This window comes from Moschus berezovskii, chromosome Y (genome assembly GCF_049115385.1).
Source record: "Moschus berezovskii isolate FMDL1 chromosome Y, NW_MosBer_1.0, whole genome shotgun sequence".
In the NCBI taxonomy this organism is placed as follows: Eukaryota; Metazoa; Chordata; class Mammalia; order Artiodactyla; family Moschidae; genus Moschus; species Moschus berezovskii.
Window position 1 is genome coordinate 4,497,088 of NC_142489.1, and position 19,477 is coordinate 4,516,564.

General features: G+C 50.1%; 1 protein-coding gene across 2 annotated transcripts in view; it reads right to left on the bottom strand.

Moving 5' to 3' along the window:
* Positions 1-587: 587 nt before the first annotated feature.
* Positions 588-19,477, bottom strand: part of LOC148773011 (cAMP-dependent protein kinase catalytic subunit PRKX) — a 57,124-nt gene continuing 38,234 nt past the window's right edge. For both annotated transcript variants that reach the window (XM_088834355.1, XM_088834354.1), the window contains exons 4-9: positions 12,241-12,360; positions 7,270-7,365; positions 5,400-5,457; positions 3,563-3,640; positions 1,734-1,882; positions 588-723 (exon numbers count right to left, since the gene is read on the bottom strand). In XM_088834355.1, the coding sequence (XP_088690481.1) occupies positions 1,757-1,882; positions 3,563-3,640; positions 5,400-5,457; positions 7,270-7,365; positions 12,241-12,360 (478 nt within the window). In that variant the 3' untranslated portion in view covers positions 588-723; positions 1,734-1,756. The remainder of the gene's footprint in view (positions 724-1,733; positions 1,883-3,562; positions 3,641-5,399; positions 5,458-7,269; positions 7,366-12,240; positions 12,361-19,477) is intronic.

Below are 19,477 nucleotides of genomic sequence, written 5' to 3' on the forward strand. Positions count from 1 at the left end.
TCTGAAATTTTTTTTTAATGCCACAGACAAAATTCCTTGAAAAGCATCTGCGGTCAGTGGCTAGTCTTGCATTAAATTCTAACTCACATCTCCTTCCTTTGCCTTCTGGTTTCAAGACCCAAAGGACTATATATACTGGATACAGACAGTCATAGGATAGAACCATAAAATGCACATAAGATGATAAAAAATGCATATATCATAACTGTTAAAATTTTGTCCAGCAAGACAACAGATTCATTAAAAAAACAGAAAAATCTGAAATATAAATATAATCTCTGGGAAGTAGGAACATGTACACCATGACACAATTTCTGTGCTCCAAGCATACCGCCTTTTTTTATACACAGACATGAGCAGACGCACAGACACACACACAATTTGTGGTTATATCTGAACAAGTTCAGCTCAAAACTTAAAAAGTCAAGTCTATGAAAAAAAAACAAAACAAAACGAAACCATGATATTCCAGTAGGAAAACACACGACTAAAAAGAAGAAGAAAACCTGCAACCAAACGAATGTTCAAAGTATCCTACTGTGCAGTCGGTTTCCAGTAGATTAAATAATTCCAGGGCCACGAACGTCAACAGCTCTGCAATTTCTTTATACATATCCAGGTGCACACAAATGCGGAAGCATCCTTACTCCGAGGAGAAGATGCTTCCTCGGGTCACATCAGTGGGCCACTATGTGTTCCGGACAGGCTCAGATCACCCTGTGTCTGGCATGAAATAAAACCAAGGGTTTGGTTACTTTTGCAATGTTTATTCTTTTTTTATCTTTTGCTTGTCCTGTGTAGCACATGGGATCTTATTTCCCCAATCAAGGATTGAACCTACACCCTGCCCGCCCACCTACCCACCCGATTGGAAGCATGCAGTCTTACCCACGGGACTGCCAGGGAAGTCTGGATTTTGTTAAGCTTTCAAAACACCTGGGTACCATTTGTCATCTTAACAGGAACAACAACGGAAGCGCAAAAGAAGCCAGATTCCTTTCACAATCTTATTGCAAAGACCCAAAAGCCTGAACTCTACAGAGCAACAAAGCCGGACATACAGTAACTTGAAAGGAGTTTTTTAAAGGTGGGTTCTCCATGTTCCATAGAAATAGCCCAAGCTCGTCCACAATCTGAAAAGACATTCAGCCCAGAAAACAGAACTGGGTCCCCGTTTCCTGGTACGTTGCCACAGGACCTCACCATCGGACAAAACATTTGATGATGAAGAAAGAAAACCACAGGACCCAGACCCGCAATCTAAGTCTGCTTCTGTTTTGTAAATAAGTTCAACCACAAAGACCCCCTGTATGGCACAGGGGACTCTGCTCAGTACTCTCTAATAACCTATATGCGAAAAGAATTTGAAAAAGAAGAAATACATGTTAAAAAAAAAAAAACTAAATAAGAAATTTAAAAATAAACAGAATTCAACTGATACAGGGCTTCCCGGGTGGCTCATATGGTAAGGAATCCGCTTGCCAATGCAGGAGACCCAGGTTCCATTCGCTGGGTTGGGAAGATTCCCCTGGAGGAGGAAATGACAACCCACTCCAGGATTCTCGCCTGGAGAATCCCATGGATAGAGGAGCTTGCTGGACTACAGTTCACAGGGTCACAGAGAGTCAGACACGACTCAGCGACTAACACTTTCACACACTTTCAAGTGATATCATGGATGAATGAAATAAAAGACGCCTTGATATTTCAAAAATCAATACATAAAGATATACCTTCCAGGCGGGGAGTCCCGAGGTCAGAAATTCTTGAAGACATCCAGCTCTTTCTGTGACACCGGCGGGGCAGAAGTCCAGTCGTTCTCAGGATACGCTTCGAAGTTGGAGGTATCATCCTCGCTGCACAGCTTGGGGACGATGGGGGGCTGGGGACCAGCAAAGATACAGTGCCGTGGTCAGAGAGGAACAGTGTTCACCCAGTGATGTTACCTTCAGCCACGCTTCAGTTTTACTGCACTTTGCACATACTGTGTTTTGTTTTGTTAATAAATCAAAGGTTTGCCAGTCTGCACCAGGAATTTGTTACGTTTAGGCAAGCCGAGTTTTATCACACAAGTTTAACAAACTGTATTTGTTTTTTTTTTTTTAATCAAAGCTTTGCAGAAAGCTTGCACTGAGCAAGTCTGCACCAGAAGTTGTTACATTCAGGCACGCCTAGTTTTATTGCACTATACAGATACAATTTTTTTTCTAAATCAAAACTTTGTAGAAACCTTGCACTGAGCAAGTCTGCACCAGAAGTTGTTACATTCAGGCACGATTAGTTTTATTGCACTATACAGATACTATTTTTTTTTTTTCTAAATCAAAACTTTGCAGAAGCCTTGCACTGAGCAAGTCTGCACCAGAAGTTGTTACATTCAGGCACGCCTAGTTTTATTGCACTGTACAGATACTATTTTTTTTTCTAAATCAAAACTTTGCAGAAACCTTGCACTGTTGAGCAAGTCTGCACCAGGAAGTTGTTACATTCAGGCACGCCTAATTTTATTGCACTTTACAGCTCAGGTGGTAAAGAATCCACCTGCAATGCAGGAGATGCCGGTTCGATTTCTGGAGCGGGAAGAACCCCTAGAGAAAGCATAGGCTATCTGCTCTGGTGTTCTTGGGATTCCCTGGTGGCTCACACTATAAAGAATCTGCCTGCAGTGCGGGAGAGCTGGGTTCAATCCCTGGGTCGGGAAGATCCCCTGGAGGAGAGCATGGAAACTCACCCCAGCATTCTCGCCTGGAGAATCCCCATGGACAGAGGAGCCTGGTGAGCTATAGTCTACGGGGTCGCAAAGAGTCTGACACGACTGACCGACTAAACAGACACACACACACACACATGCTCTTTTTTTTTTTTTTAATGTAATCAAAATTTTGCAGAAATCTTGCACGGAGTCTGCCCCAGGAGGTTGTTACATTTCGGCATGCCTCATTCTATTGCATTTTGTACGTACCGTGTTTTCTGCACACTGAAGCTTTGCAGAAACTATTCACTGAGCAAGTCTATCTGTGTCCTGACTCCAACAACACTGCCTAACTTTTTGCTCTGTGTCACATTCTGAGAATTCTCACATTTCAGACTTTTATGATTTTACTTGTTAGACTGATCTGGGACCACTGAGCTTTGATGTAACCACTGACATTGCTATATCTTTTGTTTTGTAATTTTTCGATTAAGGTAGAGATGTTCTTGAAGACTCTTCGCCACTCCATGGACTTCAGCCCGCCAGGCTCCTCTGTCCATGGTATTCTTCAGACAAGAATACTGGAGTGGTTTACCAGTCCCTTCTCCAGGTGAATCTTCCTGACCCAGGGATCGAACCAGGGACTCCTGTATCACCACAGGAGGTCTCTTTACCAACTAAGCCACCAGGGAAGCCCGATTCTTCAGCTAAGGTCTTCCCTCAACAGTGTGAACTTATTAACGACTTGAAATCACTTCATTAGGGATTTCTCCTAAGGAATTGAGCCACAGACTCAGAGCCCGTGTTTGTGTTCAGGAGAGCTTGAGGCCTCCCCGGGTACGAGCCGCCCGACTTGACGTGTGGCCGTACCTTCAGCTTCCTTTCCGGGACCGCGCCCCAGTCCACGACCCGGAACCACCGGTGCTGTTTGACGTCCTCGGCTCCGTTCTGCAAAAGGGACAGCCGGCATCAGCGCAGAGAAGGCCGGAAGGACAGGAAAGCGAGGAGCACAGAGATGCTCCGTACGATTCCACGCAGAGAAAAACACGGCTTCGCTATGACGCGAGCCTTTGTCCCCGGAGAAAACCACCAGTGAAGGCATCTGAGCGTCATTACATGCTTTTGCTCATTTTAGAGAGAATGCAGTCCTGGTGTTCGGGCTTACCTGGTGGCTCAGGGGTAAAAGAACCTGCCTGCCAATGCAGGACTTGCGGGTTCCATCCCCGGGTCGGGAAGATCCCCTGCAGAAGGAAATGGCAACCCACTGCAGTGTTCCTGCCTGGAGAATCCCATGGACAGAGGAGCCTGGCGGGCTACAGTCCATGGGGTCGCAGAGACTCAGTGACTAAACATCAACAACATGCTGTTCACACGTATAGGGCCCTGGACGACAAAACCAAAGGGTGATTATGGTTCAGGCCTTCCCAACGTAAAGTGGCATTTTCACCTTGACAATTTCCTTCAGCTGAAGCTGTGGCTCACTCTGTGTGTGTGTGTGTGTGTGTGTGTGTGTGTTAGTCGCTCACTCGTGCCCGACCCTTTGCGACCCCATGTACTGTATAGCCCCGCCAGGCTCCTCTACCCATGGGGATTCTCCAGGCAAGAAGACTGGAGTGGGTTGCCATGCCCTCCTCCAGGGGATCTTCCCGACCACACGGACAGAACCCAGGTCTCCTGCATCGTAGGCGGGAAGCTTTACCACCTGAGCTACTTTTACAAACGTATAAAATGAGGTTCACAAAATGATGTCATTTGCTCACTATGGCCCAGAGATTAGGTCACGTGACTAAAAATGCAAGCTGAGCATGTCACACTTGAAAGATGGGTTTTTGTTTTTTATTTTTAAAAAGACCTTGTAGCGTGTGGGATTTTAATTCCCCAACCAGGGATCGGAACCGGGCTGCCTGCCGTGGAAGCCTGGAGTCTTAACCACGGGACCGCCTGGGAAGTCCAGAAACTTCAGAGAAGTGGTAGCTACAGGGTACTGGCTTCTTTGGGAAGGAGCAAGCCTGCTCTTTAAAACTGTGGTGACGGGTGCATCATTTTGCAAACATATCACGAGCCATCCAAGACTGTCGGATTCAAAGGGGTAAACCACACAGCATGTGAATGACAAAAGGGAGGGTCAAGGGCGTGGGGACACAGGTATCCCTATGGCGGACTCGGGCTGATGTGCGGCAGAAACCAACATTAACATCGTAAAGCAATTATCCGTCAATGACGATTAAAAAGAATATTCAGAAACAAAAAAATACATACAAAAGTCAATAAAGAAAGCGATGATTAGTTAACTTATAGATCACCGCTGAGCCACTGACTCCTTTGGAGAGGTGAGGAGACCCGATTCTGGGTGAATCAAATCTGAAATTTGCCCAATGAAAGGGTAAGACTGTTCTGCCACTGTTGACACGTCTGAAGTCAGATGAGAGGCATTTAAAGTGAGTAGCACTTAACAGGTGCCGAGACGCTCAGTCGTGTCTGACTCTTTGCGACCCCCAAGGACTGTAGCCCGCCAGGCTCCTCTGTCCGTGGGATTCTCCAGGCAAGAACACTGGAGTGGGTGGCCATGCCCTCCTCCAGGGGATCTTCCCAACCCAGGGATCGAACCCACATCTCTTACGTCTCCGGCACTGGCCGGCAGACTTTCCACCACGAACGTCACGTGGGAAGCCCCTACCGTCCCCCATACACGGATAGAAATACTAACCTTCATGTTTCCCAGTCTCCTTGTTCTGTCGGTAACAAGCAGTTTCCTGATGAGGTCTCTGTTCGGGCCGGGGCGGGGTGGGGTGGGGAGGAGACAGAAACACACGTTGATACGGACCCACGCAAACACAGCAGGTCAACAGCAACAAAATCCACACCATTCCACACGGACACCGGCCCAGTGGTTCAGGCTGCACGTTGGCTAAACATCTCCCAGCCTTTCTCACCATTGTTGCGTGCTAAGTTGCTTCAGGTGGGCCTGACTCTCTGTGACCCCATGGACTGCAGCCCGCCAGGCTCCTCTGTCCACGGGACTCTCCAGGCAAGAACACTGGAGTGGGTTGCCGTGCCCTCCTCCAGGGGATCTTCCCGACCCAGGGATCGAACCCGTGTCTCTCATGTCTCCCGAATTGGCAGGCGTGTTCTTCACCACTAGCTCCACCTGGGAAGGCCCTTTCTCACCATTATCTGTTCCTAAATAACCTAAACAATTTACGCGATAAGGAGTTGCAGCCCAGCTAAGGCACAGAGGTTGATCAAATCATCGTAGACATGAACAGCCGTTGAACAAGAGCAGAAGAAACCCTGTCTGCCCTGCGGATGTCTGACCATTCATTTCAAAAATACCTGCCAGGCCAACCCCGGCCAACTACACAACGTATGAGTCTACCAAAATCAGTCTTCACGCTTTTCCGGTGGGTCTAATTATCTGTGGGATTCTTCTCTGGACATCTTTGCTTTCCCGGAAGCAAGGGAAGTATTTTTGTGTTTGCTGGGTCACTGAGATTTTCCTTCTAAATAGCAGACGGTATCAGAATACTGATTCACTGGGTATCAACCCTGAATATTCATTGGAAGGACTGATGCTTAAACTGAAGCTCCAGTACTTCAGCCACCTGATGCGAAGAGCTGACTCATTGGAAAAGACCCTGATGCTGGGAAAGATTGAAGGCGGGAGGAGAAGGGGATGACAGAGGATGAGATGGTTGGATGGCATCACCGACTCGATGGACGTGAGTTTGGGTGAGGTGCGGGAGTTGGTGATGGACAGGCAGGCCTGGCATGCTGCAGTCCATGGGGTCATAAAGAGTCAGACACGACTGAGCGCCTGAACAACAATAAAAAAATCAGAACCCAGAAGGATAGAGAAGGCTGCATTCACACAGCAGATGAGGATTCAACACAATTACGTCAAAGTGTGTTTCCACAAACCATTTCCTTTGAGTCCCCCCTTAAAAATTTTACTGAACTAACGTAATCACTCACAGTACTTACATATTATACAAGGGCTTCCCCGGGGGCTCAGCAGTATAGAAGCTTGCCTGCCAATGCAGGAGATGCAGGAGACCCTGGTTTGATCCCTGGGTCGGCAAACCCCCTGGAGGAGAGCATGGCAACCCACTCCAGTGCTCTCAGCTGGAGAATCGCACGGACAGAGGAGCCTGGCGGGCTACAGTCCATGGGGTCGCAAAGAGTCGGACACGACTACAGCGACTGAGCACGCAAAGTCATCAACTCCCGCACCAGCCACCAAACTCGCTGGGAGGAACAAGGGCCTTCTTCTCGAATAACAAAGCTGCTTCCTTACTCAGGGTGATGACAAACAGCCTTTATTCGCTAATGATAAATACACCCACTATCTCAAAAGACAAAATACGGCTGCAAGTCACGAAGAGGTGACGTGTCATCCCAGCAGAGTCATGAAGAGCTTTCCCCTTTATGGGGGGAAAAGATGACCCACCTAAAGAGGGTCAGCTGAGCTCAGAGGAACAAACCAGGATGGTACCCAGCGGGGCAGGATGCCTCCACTGGGGGGTTTCTCAGGGGCTTTAGAAATAAACACCCCCGATGACCAAAGAGGGCTGACTTACTTGACACTGAACTCCAAATGTCTGGGGAAGTCTATCTTGCCAGCAAGAATCTTCTGATAGATGCCAAAGGCGTTGTCATCGAAAAACGGAGGGAACCTGTTAGGAACATAAAAACAGCTATTTTTAGTGGCCAGAGTGGAAAACAAAAAACACCCCCAGGCTTTATAAGGATGGCTCCTTCCGCCTGACACCGGCAGAAGAGAATTTCATTTTGCGGTGTGCGCTTTCTCCTCCCACCCTGGAGTCACGGATGACTCAGGACCAGCCATGAAGGCGCGGTTCCAAGAGGCCAAGCATGAAGCACTTTGTCCCAACGGCAAAGGACGGGCAAGTCTGGAAAAGGCAATGCCCACGAGGCTATGTCACTAGCTAGACAACACACAGTGACTTGTTGTGTGTTGTTTAGTCACTGAGTCGTGTCCAAGTCTGTGCGACCCTGTGGACTGTAGCCCCACCAGGCTCCTCTGTCCATGCGATTCTCCAAGGCCAGAATACCAGAGTGGGTTGCCATTTCCTCCTCCAGGGGAATCTTTCCAAACCCAGGGATCCAACCTGCGTCTCCTGTCTTGGCTGGCAACTTCTTCACCCCTGAGGCCACGTGGGAAGCCCATTACAGTCTCGTAACTACAACTAACCCAGCCAGCTGTACTTCTAGGGTAACCAGCTTCTGTGGATCGCGAACCTACCCCGGCCAAGAGACACCCAGCCCTCGCCGAGTGTGAACGCCTTCGAGTGAATAAACCCCCGAGCCGGGCCTGCACCCCTGAGCCAGGAGTTGGTTCCAGCAGCGGCCGGGGGTTCGTATTCCTGCCTTGGGTGGCGGCTATGCATGAGGACACGCCGAGGGACGGTTTCCATTCAGAAACGGGCCCGGGAGGAAACGCGTCATGCATTTCCTCCACGGGCTCCCGGAGAATACGGCATGCGGAGCTCCGAGGGAGCTGGCGTGGCACGCCATCGTCAGGTGAAAGTATGTGAGCAGCAGCTTTAACGAGCGGAAAAAAGTCATCAGGAGGGAGCGCTCACCGAACCAGCCAGAGAGAAGGAGCAGAAGGCACGCGTATCCCAGAGGTCGGGGTGCGGGAAGCGGCCAAAGACGGTGCCCAGATCTGACGTGGGTGTTAGTCGCTCAGTCGTGTCCGACTCTTTGCCACCCCAAGGCCTATACAGTCCATGGGATTCTCCAGGCCAGAACACTGGAGTGGGTGGCCTTTCCCTTCTCCAGGGGATCTTCCCAACCCAGGGATCGAACCCAGGTATCCCGCATTGCAGGCAGATTCTTTACCAGCTGACCAATCAGGGAAGCCCGCCCAGATTTGAAAGTTATCTTCAAGTGTCTATCTTTAATCCAACGGAAACCTTCCAATAATTTATTTACTGGCCCATGACATGGGGTATGGGGTACTAGTTCGCTGACCAGGGATCAAACCCACACTGCTCACAGTGGAAGCTCGGAGTCTTAACCACTGGACTTCCAGGGAAGCCTCCCCGCTTCTAAAGCCTTTTTCCCCCCCTTTATTTGACTAATTTAACTGAAGGATGACCAACCTAAACAGCATGTTAAAAAGCAGAGACATTACTTTGCGAACAAAGGTCCGTCTAGTCAAAGCTTTGGTTTTCCAGCTGTCATGTATGGGTGTGAGAGCTGGACTGTAAAGAAAAGCTGAGGGCCAAAGTTTTGGAGTTGTGCTGGAGAAGACTCTTGAGAGTCCCTTGGACTGCAAGGAGATCCAACCAGTCCATCCTAAAGGAAATCAGTCCTGGCTGTTCATCGGAAGGACTGACGCTGAAGCTGAAACTCCAATACTTTGGCCACCTGATATGAAGAACTGACTCATTTGAAAAGACCCTGATGCTGGGAAAGATTGAAGGCAGGAGGAGAACAGGACGACAGAGGACGAGATGGTTGAACAGCATCACCGACTCGATGGACATGAGTCTGAGCAAGCTCTGGGAGTTGGTGATGGACAGGGAGGCCTGGTGTGCTGCGGTTCATGGGGTGGCAAAGAGTTGGACACGACTGAGCAACTGAACTGGAGGATAACTACTTGACAGTATGGCGATGGTCTTAATAAAACACGCAGCGAGTGCCGTTCACACACGTAGGCACGACTTGCATCTTGACATCAGCCGTGGTGGGCTGTAGACAGAAGGACCGCCTGCACTGCCCCATGAAGGCAAGCTCAGGAATTTCATCTGAAAAAATGCATGGCCGGGAACTTTTCTGGCGGTCCAGTGGTTGAGAACCCGCCTTACAACACGGACGACGCCAGTTCCATCTCTGGTCGAGGAACTAAAACCTTGGAGCAAGTGAGCCCAATGTGCTGGATCCACCGAGTCCAAGCTTACACAACGAGAGTGTCTGCAGGCCGCCATGAAAAAGCCGGCAGGCTGCAACTGACCACTAACCCCCAATCCAGCCGAATAAATGTTCTCTTTAAAAAATGCACATCAGGGCCTCCCTGGCAGGTCAGTGCTAAACAATCCGCCTGCCAATGCAGGAGACATGGGTTCAATCCCTGACTCGGGAAGATCCCACATGCCTCAGAATACAGGCCAATTTTGCAATTGTTTTTCCCCATCAGCTATCCGTGATCTGCTTTTTATAGACATCTTTGACCTACCTCAGCATTCCTGGTGGCTAAGAAGGTAAAGATTCCACCTGTCAGTGAAGAAGACTTGGGTTTGAACTCTGGGTCGGAAAGATCCCCTGGAGAAGGGAATGTCAACCCACTCCAGAATTCTTGCCTGGAGAATCCTGTGGACAGAGGAGCCTGGCAGGCTACAGTCCATGTGGTCGCAGAGAGTCAGACACGACTGAGCAACTTTTCACTTTACCTCTGCATTTCAAGGCCAATCCTCACCCCGTGGACTGCGGCCTACCAGGCTCCTCTGTCCATGGGGTTTTCCAGGCAAGAACACTGGAGTGGCTCACCATGCCCTTCTCCAATTAACTCAGAGAGGTCTCACATATTGTTCAGTCACTCAGTCATGTCTGACTCTCTGCGACCCCTTGGACTGTAGCCCGCCAGGCTCCTCTGTCCATGGGATTCTCCAGGAAAGAACACTGGAGTGGGTCACCATGCCCTTCTCCAGGGGATCTTCCTCATTCAGAGATCGAACCCTGGTCTTCCGCATTGCAGGCAGCTTCTTTACTATCTGAGCCACCAGGGAACCCCATATGTCCTAATAATATGCCATTATCTTCCAACAACATATTTTCTAATTGTATACTATATTCAAACATTATCTTTGCTATGATATTCCATATTACTATATTCTGTGAAATTACATTTTCTTCCCCCCATAATAATACAGACAAAAAAACAGAAGACACAGCAAGTGCATTCTAGCAAAAACGTCTTCTGGGCAGCGGGATTCCATTCTCAGGCAACGCTACCCTCTGCTGGTCAGAAACGCTCAGGAAGCAACACGGCCACCCTTTGCTGTGGGACACCTGTGGAACACTGATCATACACACAGGTGCAGACAGACGCACGATTCTTACATTCTGACACCGCAGGGAATACATTTCAGCCCTTGTGTTTCTGACCGGGACTTCCTGGGCTGGGGTGCTCAGGAAGGGATTTTTTTTTTTTTTTTTGGTCTATGTGATTGACGACAGAGGCGTGTGAGCAGAGAGAGAGAAGAACAGGAGAGCAAGGGGAAGGAGGAGGGGCAGGCGGGGGCGGGGCGGAGTCCTGGGCGGACACCCCAGCCCCACCTTGCCCACCTGCCCGCCAAGCACAGCATCCAACAAAAGAGCCGTGTGAGCGCAGGATGGCCAGGAGCGGCGGGTCCACAGATGTCCACAGGGAAGATGCTAGATCGGTGTGCCTGGTGTGGGGAAAATGCTGTGCGTGAGTGCTCAGTCCCATCCGACTCTTTGCGACCCTGTGGACTGTAGCCCCGCCAGGCTCCTCTGTCCATGGGATACTCTAGGCGAGGACACTGGAGTGGGCTGCCATTCCCCTTCTCCAGGGGAATCCTCCCGACCCAGGGATCGAACCCGCCTCCTCCATCTCCTGCACTGGCAGACAGATTCTTTACCGCCTCACGGAATTCCTAGCAACACCTCACAGAAATGCCAGACTTGAGTGGTTAATCATGCTGATACAGGGTGCGTCTCTCTGGAATCCAGAGCGGGGAGGTCAATGGAATTCCAAACATCCCCTGAGGCATGTTTGGGGTTTTCAAGAAAGAATACACTCTTTCCTTTCTGGAGGGCTGTTCCTTCCGAAAGTCCGAAAAAGCATTTCTTTATCCAAGATGCCCGCTACCCAGCTCGGGGCTTCCCTGGTGGCTCAGATGGAAAAGAATCTGCCTGCAATGCAGGAGACTTGGGTTTCACCCCTGGGTCGGGAAGATCCCCTGGAGGAGAGCATGGCAACCCACTCCGGTATTCTTGCCTGGAGAATCGCACAGACAGAAGAGCCTGCTGGGCTACAGTCCACAGGGTCACAAAGAGTCGGACATGACTGAATGACTAACATATACACCCAGCTCTGGAAATCACTCCAGAGTGATCGGTGCATGATGAATCGTATATTCTTGGCAGACGGGGACACTTAGAGACAAAAGATCTCAACAGACACGCCCTGCTGGTCCTCCAAGCTCCTGCTGTTTCCTCCTTAGAGAGCAAGCCGAATGGTCAGTTCATAGCATCATCACTCACAGTGGAAACTTTTGCAAGACTCCACTCCAAGTACGTCCATCCGCTGACCCCCATGCATCAAATCCTGGGGGCTGAGCACCTTGGGAACTGTGGGAGACCCCACTCCAAGTGTGTCCACCCCCGCCACTCCCTGCACCAAATCCCAGGGTCTGAGCCCCCAGGAAACTGTGGGAGACTCTATTCCAAGTGTGTGCATCCCCTGACAACCCTGCACCAAATTCTGGGGGCTGAGCCCCCCAGAGCAAGCGAACAGGGAGGGAGGCCGCAGGCATCTTCCCCAGGGAAGGCATACTCACCCTGAGAGCATCTCGAATATCAGCACGCCAAGCGCCCACCAGTCCACCGCTCTGCCATGGCCCTTGCTCTGAATGACCTCGGGGGCCAGGTACTCGGGGGTCCCACAGAGGGTCCATGTCCTGTGGGAGGAGGGAGGGGGGTATCCTCAGAACTCGGCTGTGATTGGCCGACGCATGCACCTCAGGAGCGGGGAGGCTATGTCAATGCATTAACCTACGCGCAGCTGTGAACCCCAACCCCGTAGATCAACACGGCAGCGCTGTCCTCTGTGACGTTCTTCCTTTTATAAACACTTTTTTTTCAATTTAAGGTTTTTAACTTTTACTTCATATTAGCATATAGCCGATGAATACTGTTGTGATGGTTTCAGATGGACAGCAAAGGGACTCAGGCGTATACATAAACATGTACCCATTCTCCCCAAAACTCCCCTCCCATCCAGGCTGCCACGTGACATTGAGCAGAGTTCCCTGTGCTGTCCAGCAGGTCCTTGCTGGTTCTCCATGTTAAACACAGCAGTGTGTCCATGTCCATCCCAAACTCCCTAACTATCCCTTCCCCCATCCTTCCCCCCGGGAACCATAAGGTTATTACAGAGGATTGAGCAGAGTTCCCTGTGCTGGATTTTGTCTTTATCCTACCCCAAACATGAAGACAATAACCTTGTCTTCCCTGAGTTTCTTCCTTTTTTATGATCATGACAAAATGATGAAAGTCACTCTGTGACGTCCAATTCTTTGCAACCCCATGGACTGTGGCCCACCAGGCTCCTCTGGGATTCTCCAAATAAGAATTCTTGGAGTAATTCTTCTCCAAGTAAGATTCTCTAAGTAGGAATACCAGAGTGGGTTGCCATTTCCTCCTCCAGGGGATCTTCCTGACCCAGGGATCAAATCTACTGCATGGCAGCCAGATTCTTTCCAGTCTGAGCCACCAGGGAAGTCCTGCTTCCTTTTATAAACACTCATTAAGCAAAACAGACTCGAAGTAACAGTCCTGTTATCACGGCCGTGTGTTGTTCCTGGTCTGTGTGTCCCTTTGCTGCTCAGAAGCAAACCCCCCAAAGTCCTGTTTCCCCATAAAACAATATGAAAAAAGATTCCAGCTACTGACTCGTGAAGCCTGCTGTACCTGGGAGTGACTGTCAGGAACCTGTATGTCTGCTTTATAAATAAATGATCTGGTTCTCTTCTCCCAGAGGAAAAGCAAATCCACAATGAAGCATCTTTTCTGCCCTCTCTGCAAAAGGTCTGAAGTGTGTGCTGAGCTTTTGTGGGCTCACTGCCACGTCACTATCAGCAGCGGCATTTAAAAATCCTGAGGTTGAGGGGCTCCAGGATGTTTGGAGGAGAAATAGGGTTGAGAACTTTGGAAAAGGTTTTCTCCCCCAGATGAGCTGAGACCTGCAGAAAAGTTAGCTTTGGGCCCCACCTAGAGGACAGCCGGGAAAAGACCCTGATGCTGGGAGAGACTGAAGGCCGGAGAAGGGGACGACAGAGGATGAGACGGTTGGATGGCATCACCAACTCGATGCACATGAGTCTGAGCAGGCTCCGGGAGTTGGTGATGGACAGGGAGGCCTGGCGTGCTGCAGTCCATGGGGTCGCAGAGAGTCGGACACGACTGAGCTACTGAACGGTAGACATTGGGCTGAAAGCCAGAGATCCAACCAGGGAAGACGGACCCAGCAGAGAAGCTGTCTCCTTAAGTCTCCTGCACCAGCAGGAGGTATTTAAAAAAAAAAAAAAAAAAACCACTATCAGCACCTTGCTGCTTTGGCTCACAAAATTCTTGAGCTCTGCTGTCCGATCCCATTAGAGGTGTGCTTCCAGCCTGGTGGCACATCCACGGCTGCCTGAATATGGCTGGAAGGTCCAGACCAGCCGGAGGCAGCGGCGGGGAACCATACCCAGGGCGGGGGCGGCGTCTCCGCTTACACACGGAAAGTTGAGTCTCTGGCTGGCGGCAGCCTCAGGTGAGGGGCCCACACATCGAAGGCTGTATGACTGAGCAGTTTCCCAAGCAGACTCTGGTAGCCTGACACCTTTTTCTTTTTTTGGTTCTACCAGTTTATTGCTACCAACCCACCTCCCCGCACCCTCCTCAGACACGCGTGCTCAGTCATGTGACCCCACGGACTGCAGGCCGCCGGGCTCCTCTGTCCATGGACTTTTCCAGGCAAGAATACTGGACTGGGTTGCCATGTCCTTCTCCATATCTTTTTGAAGCAAAAGTATTTTCCAAAAAGACTCCACGTTTCTGGGGAGCTAGAGAGGCGTAAATTGCTAAGCAAGAGCTTCAGAATGCAGCAAACTTTCTTAAAACTTTACACCTCGAAGTGGAATTGCAGTTCCATGAAACGTTACAAGAGAATTTCGACAAGCCCCAGAAATGTCACTCCTCAGTTAATATCCCCAAAGAAAACAGAAAGCTGGGAGGTGAACAGACTTGTGTAGACCCCACGTTCCCAGCAGACAGTTACTGAAAAGCGGGAACAGCTGTCTTCTTGTTTTAAGAGAATTCTCTTTATACTTAAAAAACATTTTCCCAATCCTCCTGGGCACAGAGGCATACGTTGTTAGAAACGAGCTTGTGATTGTAGGGAGTATGGAAAGACAAAGATGGATGGCTGTCGATGCTGGTGGGAAAGTGCTGGTCCAGGCTGTGAACTATCAATGCTCTGCTGTTCCATTTTGCACTCACTCAGCTCGTGGAGAGAAGGCAAGGTGATACCCACCAGTGTTATCATTTCCACTATGACACGGGGCTTCCCTAGTGGCTCAGACAGTAAAGAATCCGCCTGCACTGCGGGAGGCCCGGGTTTGATCCCTGGGTCGGGAAGATCTGGAGGAAGGCATGGCACCCCACCCTAGTCTTCTTGCCTGGAGAATCCCCATGAACAGAGGAGCCTGGCGGGGCTACAGTCCATGGGGTCACAAAGAGTCGGACACGACTGAGTGACTAACAGTTTTGGGGGTAGGAGACTGTTATCCAAGGAGGGAGAAGTTGCTTTGTACAACACGTCCAGCTGGTGCTCTGTTCATATTCCCCAGTGCCTGCCACAGAACCCATACTGGGTTGAGCTGTGTTCCACCCAAAAGGCCTAATGAAAGCCTGCTGCTTGTGAATGCGATCTTGCTTGGAACAGGGTCTTGCAAGATGTAATCAAAAGACTAGGAGTAACCCCAGCACTCTTGTCCCTGTAAGAAGAGGGAGGCAGACAGAGATTTCTCTTTACCACGGGAGGACATGGGGAGAATGAGCCGGGAAGAGACCGTCATCAGGAACGCAGGACAGCCAGCAGGCTGATCGTCGATTTCCAGAGCTGGGGGGGTGTAATAAATGTCTCACAGGGTCACACGTCCTGTAGTTTTAAGACCACACTGCCATGATGTCAGTTCAGCTCAGTTCAGTTCAGTCGCTCAGTCGTGTCCGACTCTTTGCGATGCCATGAATCACAGCACGCCAGGCCTCCCTGTCCATCACCAACTCCCGGAGTTCACTCAAACCCATGTCCATCAAGTCGGTGATGCCATCCAGCCGTCTCATCCTCTGTCGTCCCCTTCTCCTCCCGCCCCCAATCCCTCCCAGCATCAGAGTCTTTTCCAGTGAGTCAACTCGTCGCATGAGGTGGCCAAAGTATTGCAGTTTCAGCTTTAGCATCAGTCCTTCCAATGAACACCAGGACTGATCTCCTTTAGGATGAACTGGTTGGATCTCCTTGCAGTCCAAGAGTCTTCTCCAGCACGACAGTTCAAAAGCATCAATTCTTCGGCGATCAGCTTTCTTCGCAGTCCAACTCTCACATCCATACATGACCACGGGAAAAACCATAGCCTTGACTAGATGGACCTTGGTTGGCAAAGATGTCTCTGCTTCTTAATATGCTATCTAGGTTGGTCATAACTTTCCTTCCAAGGAGTAACCGTCTTTTAATTTCCTGGCTGCAATCAGCATCCGCAGTGATTTTGGAGCCCAGAAAAATAAAGTCAGCCACTGTTTCCACGGTTTCCCCATCTATGTCCCATGAAGTGATGGGACCAGGTGCCATGATCTTAGTCACCTGAGCTTAACTTCCCTTGCAGCAAGACCATCTGCAAATAAAGTCAGAATGCGGGGTCAGAGCTTTAAGACACGGATGCTGGAGGAAGACAGATGCAGTCCACAGCAAAGGAGAGTGATCGCAATGGTGGCGATGGCGGAGGTGACAACACTGACGGTGGCGATGGCGGAGGTGACAACACTGACGGTGGCGATGGCGGAGGTGACAACACTGACGGTGGCGATGGCGGAGGTGACAACACTGACGGTGGCGATGGCGGAGGTGACAACACTGACGGTGGCGATGGCGGAGGTGACAACACTGATGGTGGCGATGGCGGAGGTGACAACACTGATGGTGGCGATGCTGATAATGGTGCTCATGCTGATGGTGCTGGTGGCCCCGATGAAAGTGCAGGTGACAATTATGGAGGTGACACTGGTGCCGTTGAGGGTAGCTGTGATAAACTCAGGAGCGCTGACTCTCGACTCGACGTTCACTACCTGACTGGAACTCAACTGTTTCCAGCACACACTTTCCAAGGTGCAGATCCAGCCATCCTTACCGGTCATCCTACAGGGCAGGAGCAGCTGTCGTTTCACAGTGAGGTGCGCCACGCAGGGAACACACAAGTGAGCACAACGTATAACACACTCAGTCCGACCCTCTAGAAATGGGCAAAAACGTGAGTCCAAGGAAGGCTAGTGGCCCCCATAGCAAGCCTTCCTTTGTCACTGCCCCTCAGGTGCTTCCATGAACACAGGCTCTTGGTAAGGGAAATAAACTTAACCTCAAACTCATGAACCAGTATCTCTTGCCAACTGTGGGGATACGGGCAGACCGCGTCAGCTCTCAGAACCACAGACTACTCAGCTGGCAGCTGGTGACGGTCGGGGAACCTGATCTCCCAGCGAATCTGTGAAGCAGTTTACTGACGGTGTGTTGGAATCAGGCTTCCAAACAAAATGACATTGGAAACAAAAAAGCAAACCAAACCAGGACTTTCGTGTGGATGTTTGGTAGGCACCAACACACTACTCTCGGAGAAGGCAATGGCAAGCCACTCCAGTACTCTTGCCTAGAAAATCCCATGGATGGAGGAGCCTGGTAGGCTGCAGTCGTGGGGTCGCTAAGGGTCGGACACGACTGAGCGACTTCACTTTCACTTTTCACTTTCACACATTGGAGAGGGAAATGGCAACCCACTAGTGTTCTTGCCTGGAGAATCCCAGGGACGGGGGAGCCTGGTGGGCTTCCGTCTATGGGGGTCACACAGAGTCGGACACGACTGAAGTGACTTAGCAGCAGCAGCAGCACCAACACACTACTCTAGAGTATTATCCTTCAACTAAAAATAAATAAATTTAAAAGAACAAACTTCTGTAACGCAATTACCCTTCAATTAAAAAATATATCGCGCAGAAGGAAATGGCCACCCACTGCAGGATTCCTGCCTGGAAAAGTTCACAGACAGAGGAGCCTGGTGGGCTACAGCTCATGGGGTTACGTGACTGAGCATGCCTGCATGAGGGTGCAGGAAGATGGGTTGGTAGCAATAAACTGGTATAAGCAAAAATAAATAAGTAAAAATTTTTAAATAAAATTAATTAATTAAAAAAAAAAAAAAACTGGCCTCCCCTGGAAGCTGAAAGACTGGGAATCCACCACTGGGGGTGGGCACAGGTAATCATCACCCCTGTCTATTTGCTTTGTCCCCTGGGTCCCATCCCTGCTCCAGGAAGATCGCACATCGCACAAGGCCGTGAAAAGCCCACGTGCCACCATGAGTGAGCCTGCACTCCACAACGGGAGAAGCCACTGCAATGAGAAGAGCCTGCAGATCACAACCAGAGAGGGGCCCCTGCCCGCCGCAACTAGAGAACAGCCCGAGTGCTCTGCGCAGTCGCTCAGTCGTCTCTGACTCTTTGGGACCCCAGGCACTGTAGCCCCGCCAGGCTCCTCCGTCCGTGGGGATTCTCTAGGGAAGAACACTGGAGTGGGCTGCCATGCCCTCCTCCAGGGGAAGTTCCTGACCCAGGAATTGAACATGGGTCTCCTCCACGGCAGGCAGATTCTTTACCAGCTGAGCCACCTAAGTACAGCAATGCAGACCCAGTACAGCCAAAAAGAATAACTTTAAAAAAAAAAAAAGGGTGGACGTTATACCCAAGGCTGCCAGTAGTGGGCAGCACCACTACCATCCCACCATAGAATAAAACTGAGGTTTAAAGCTACCTGCTCTCTGCTAGGTAAACGGAAAGTGAAAGGCATGGACTATACAGTCCACGGAATTCTCCAGGCCAGAGTACTGGAGTGGGGAGCCTTTCCCTTATCCAGCGGATCTTCCCAACCCCGGGATCGAACCCAGGTCTCCCTGCATTGCAGGCGGATTCTTTAGCAGCTCAGACACAAAGCACCCCATTTTATTCTTAGCCATGTAAGTGATGAAATTCTATAGGGGAAAAGTGACACTGACTTTAACTGCATCAGAGAAAGGAATCCCAGGAGGGCCCCTGTCTAAAAGCCATCACATATGAGTTATTTAATGTAAGTCAGTTCAGTTCAGTCGCTCGGTCGTGTCCGACTCTTTGCGACCCCATGGACTGCAGCACGCCAGGCCTCCCTGTCCATCACCAACTGCCGGAGTTCACTCAAACCCACGTCCATCGAGTCGGTGATGCCATCCAACCATGTCATCCTCTGTCGTACCCTTCTCCTTCCGCCTTCAATCCTTCCCAGCATCAGGGTCTTTTCCAATGAGTCAGCTCTTCGCATGAGGTGGCCAAAGGATTGGAGTTTCAGCTTCAGTCCTTCCAATGAATACCCAGGACTGATTTCCAATGACTGTTCAGGATTGATTTCCTCTAGGACTGCCTTCCTTTAATGTAAAACTGCTCCCCAACTGTTTGCCATAAACAGATGTTTCTGCAACGTGAGGAACAGTTCTCACGTGAACCAACCCCAACTCGTCACAGGAATGGACACCAGGGGCGTCTGTTCCTGATCTAGCTTCTGATACGGGAGTCATCAGCTGAACTTTCACTGAACAGAGTGAAATTCTAACCCGGTTTCAATTTGAATTTAAATGCAACAACCCACACTCAATGCACGGACTGATAAATGGATGGGAATCTGCTTTCTTTCCAACTGCTTCAAGCGTCACCGCCAATAAACGCAGATCTAATGTCTCTGAT